This window comes from Dromaius novaehollandiae, chromosome 3 (assembly GCF_036370855.1).
Source record: "Dromaius novaehollandiae isolate bDroNov1 chromosome 3, bDroNov1.hap1, whole genome shotgun sequence".
In the NCBI taxonomy this organism is placed as follows: Eukaryota; Metazoa; Chordata; class Aves; order Casuariiformes; family Dromaiidae; genus Dromaius; species Dromaius novaehollandiae.
The window spans coordinates 97,930,113-97,933,879 of NC_088100.1; the positions used below are offsets into that span (position 1 = coordinate 97,930,113).

Below are 3,767 nucleotides of genomic sequence, written 5' to 3' on the forward strand. Positions count from 1 at the left end.
TCCCACAAAAGAAAAGCCATCCTTCTTTGAGCTTCAGAGAGGTATTGATTATATTGCATTTTAAGTGTGATATGCCATTCTTACCTTCCTTGGGGCCTCTAGCCAGTTTACTGTAAAGGGAAGCACTGCCACATTCTCACCTTAAAAAGCCAACAAACAAGATTTTCTCAAGATCTAGCTGCAGATCTACATCCAGTGGGACTTTTCATTCTTATCTAGGCAAGGAATGTGATGGGATTTCAATGAGAGTTAAGTCCCTAGCTACTTTTGAATATGCGCCAGTATGCCCTGTGTGTATTTGCCTACGTGCATCTCAGAATCACTCCTTTTGTTACATATGAGTCACCCATTTCATTGTCAACGTGTTCTTTTCCGTACTCTGTTCCAGGACATCCCTGGAGATGCTTTGACACCATTGGAGCTATCCTATGTCACGACGAAGTCTCTTTGTTAAAGACCAGGAAATACAAGCAGATTTGGAAAAACTCAGCAGTCAGAGGGATCAGAATATTCATTCCAAGTGACTATGGAAGAGCTAAAGGAAAATCAGACAGATATTCAACTTTTTGTACAGAGATCCAAGAATAACCATGACAAGAAGCAGCAACATGAAAAGATGGTAAGTTGAAATTATAGTTCTGCCAGACATAACACTACAATGCATTGTGGAAGATGTGAGTCAGTTAGGGAGTTAAGACTATAAAGGAAAGTGAGGATCATGAGATATTTGAGTTATACCTCAGGGGTAAAAAACATCAGTGCCTCACATTTTCAGGGGTTATTATCAAATTCACAAGATACAAAATCCTTCTGTTCATAGTGTTTGATTTGGGTCAACCAGGCCCTCATTAAATATTTTCTTTAAGTACTTTCCGAGTGGCAAGTTGCAGAAAATTTTGAGGTGGTGGATGTAATACTCTGTGTAATATATAAGACAACATTCAATAGAAGACATCTTACCCAACTCTAGGAATGAACTTTTCAAAGGAAAATCATGGGTACTGGAGAACTAGTGAGTCATTATACAAATGTGTGAATAATCCCTTGAGTAAATATTCAGATAGAGTCAGATGAACTTACTACATTTACATCTATCAGCTTGAATATGAATTTATCCTCTCTCTCTCTAATTTGTAGCAGGAAGCTATCAGAGACATGCCAAAATCATCTTACATCTCAGATGATACAATGGAAAACTTGAATGATATGGCACATCAGGATCCTTGGGTGAAAGGAGGAACCAGTGCTTTGCAGCCGGAAGTATCCACCAATGCGGAGGAGCTGGAACAGCTCTGCAGCAAGCAGGTCACAGCAGCTGATACTCAGTTGGAGAGAGTGAGGTGGGATTCTGCACTGGCTAGACTGAAATATAAACATGAGAATAATGAAAAGCAAAGGCTTCATGAAGAGAAAATGGAACAGATTCATCAACAGGCAGCAAAAATACCAGTAAGTTGAACATGATAGGGAGTGAAACAGATTCACATTCCATGTTAAACAATGCTGTAAGGTTTTATCCTTTTGTGTGTTGAGTAGTATTGTCACCTCTTTTAAAATTAGACTTGAGTAGGTGATCCTTTCTGCTCATACATGTGCTCATGGAGAACAGAGTTATTCTTCTCTCTAAAATAAGAACTATGATAACATTCATTGCTGTAAAATCTGTTAAAGAAAGGTTAACTCACAAGTTGATGAGGTAAGGATCCAGGAGCATTTTTTTCTTTTTCTTCTTCTTGAATGATGGAAATTGATTTGAATGCCAGTTTAACCAGATTTGGCTTTTACAGTTAGATGATCAGATAATAAAAGCATGAATAAGTGAGTGGATGAAAGAATCTATTAAAGCAATACAAAATTTCTAGACAATTGGTCAGATTTTGCAAGCTCATTGTTTACACAAGTAGCTGAAGTCATCTTATGCTCAGGCATTGAGTCTGCTGTTAACAGTAGTCCAGTCCAAAAGAGATCATTCTATTTGGCAGAGGTTGGCAAATGTGACAGTCGCAGATCTCAGCTGTCTGGGCTTTTCTTGATCACATTTGTTGTCTTTGGGCCTGAGCTGCCTTTGAGTTAGAGCAGTTTGTCATTGGACTGAATTAGAGAAGGAGTATCTAAATCTAAATCATCTGTTTTAGAGGTACTTCTGTGTTTGTCTTCTCTTGCATGTTCAGTGCTCCGAGTCAGGACAAGATAGAAGGATGTGTTTTACATATTACTTGTAACATTTGTGCTGTAATTGTACCTAGGAGCTCAGATCATGCACAAGGACTGCACTCAGCTAAGCACTGTAGAATCCCTAAAGTCTTCCTCTGTATAAGCTAATCCCTATAGCTGGATAGGCTCTCACTTAAATTTATGTGAAACAGCAGGAGTTCCAATGAAATTAATGAAGTTATACCAGAGAAAACAGATGAGGAACAGATCCAGTATGTATTTGACTAAGTGACTGACATGCATCTGGACTAATCAAATTAACTGCTGATTCCTTTTATTAAGTTAAGACCTGAAAGTTCCCCCATAAGCATGTGTAAGTGTATGAAAATGACCATGCAGTAAAAAAACACAGGCTGCAGTTGTGGCACAGACATAGGGATGGATACACAAAAGCGTTACCACAGGTGTGCACTTATATCACATGAACTGCTCTGTGTACCTACACACTCTCTCCTACTGTAAGTACGAGATCGCTTAACCTTCATGTGAGAGAGAGAAAATCAAGCTTGTATTACGGCTATCAGTGGGAATGTGCAACCTATTATTTAACACAGAGGAACTGATTTGCTGTAAATTCACATGCTGGCTTATCCCGCAGTAACTTTTTATGAACCCATACCCTGAGAGGGCCAGGTGTGCTCAGAGAAGTGTATGCGGTGGGAGTGAGTGGAACACAGTCATGCAACATGATGCATCTCTTTTCCTTTTTTCACAGTTTAGCCAAGGACTCCATGACCTCTTCTGGCCCCCAAACCAGAATGCCTTATTCCTGTGCTGCTTCATCTTTATTCGTGTTATTTATACAGTAAGAGAGTTGGCCTTCTTTCTTGTTATGAAGCATTATGTTTTCTGTTTTGCTATTGTACTCTGTTTCATTCTCAAAAAGATCTTCCAGGATTACAAAAATAAGAAAAAATGTTCTTAAAGAAGGCAGCTTATTTTACACTTGCTCTGCCCCTGTTTTCACTGCCTTTTTATTATTCTTTCTTCAGTACACCAATCACACACACAGAATTTTAGCTATCATTACATGAACAGTGGCCTAGTTTCACAAAGTTAACTTATTTCCTCAAGAAAATTGTGAATGAATGACATTGTTGGACTTCATGCTGTCTCGCTAACACGTTCAGCATTATTTGGGGCATTCATCTATATTAATAAAGTGATATGCAATAAGAATCATTTTGGAATGTGTTCTATTTATTCTCATCTCTTTGGAGTAATGCAGTGGACTTGGCCTTACCTATAATGATTTTTCACTGACAGGTTTCAGAGGTGGATTTATTAGAATGGAGGGAGGTACTCAAGAGATTTTAATATTCTATAATGCATTCTCTATCATGTGCTTGGTGGATGCCTCGCTTTAGGGGTCTCTCTACCTTTGGGATAGCAACATTCCCCTCTGTGCTGTGCAAGGCTTTATAGTTACACACAGTTTCTATCAGCAATAGAGCAGCAAGCACTGGCAAGCACATGCATTCTTTCTAATCAAAGTATCAAGATTTCTTAAGTTTCCACACTGATAAGGAAAGGGTATCAAATATAGCCCCAAT

General features: G+C 38.7%; 1 protein-coding gene across 1 annotated transcript; it reads left to right on the forward strand.

The window, feature by feature from the left end:
• The first annotated feature begins 351 nt into the window (after positions 1-351).
• On the forward strand, positions 352-3,315 carry LOC135327715 (transmembrane protein 247-like). The gene is made up of 3 exons (XM_064508073.1): positions 352-619; positions 1,138-1,449; positions 2,930-3,315. Exons 1-3 carry the CDS (start codon positions 527-529, stop codon positions 3,137-3,139), a joined length of 615 nt encoding a protein of 204 aa, XP_064364143.1. The 5' UTR covers positions 352-526; the 3' UTR covers positions 3,140-3,315.
• Positions 3,316-3,767: the final 452 nt, after the last annotated feature.

Excerpts from the sequence above, each read along its gene's own strand:
- LOC135327715 (XM_064508073.1), top strand. The coding sequence starts at position 527 with ATGGAAGAGCTAAAGGAAAATCAGACAGATATTCAACTTTTTGTACAG. Across the intron at positions 620-1,137 it reads AGCAGCAACATGAAAAGATG|CAGGAAGCTATCAGAGACAT; the intron begins GTAAGTTGAAAT and ends TCTAATTTGTAG. Across the intron at positions 1,450-2,929 it reads AACAGGCAGCAAAAATACCA|TTTAGCCAAGGACTCCATGA; the intron begins GTAAGTTGAACA and ends CTTTTTTCACAG.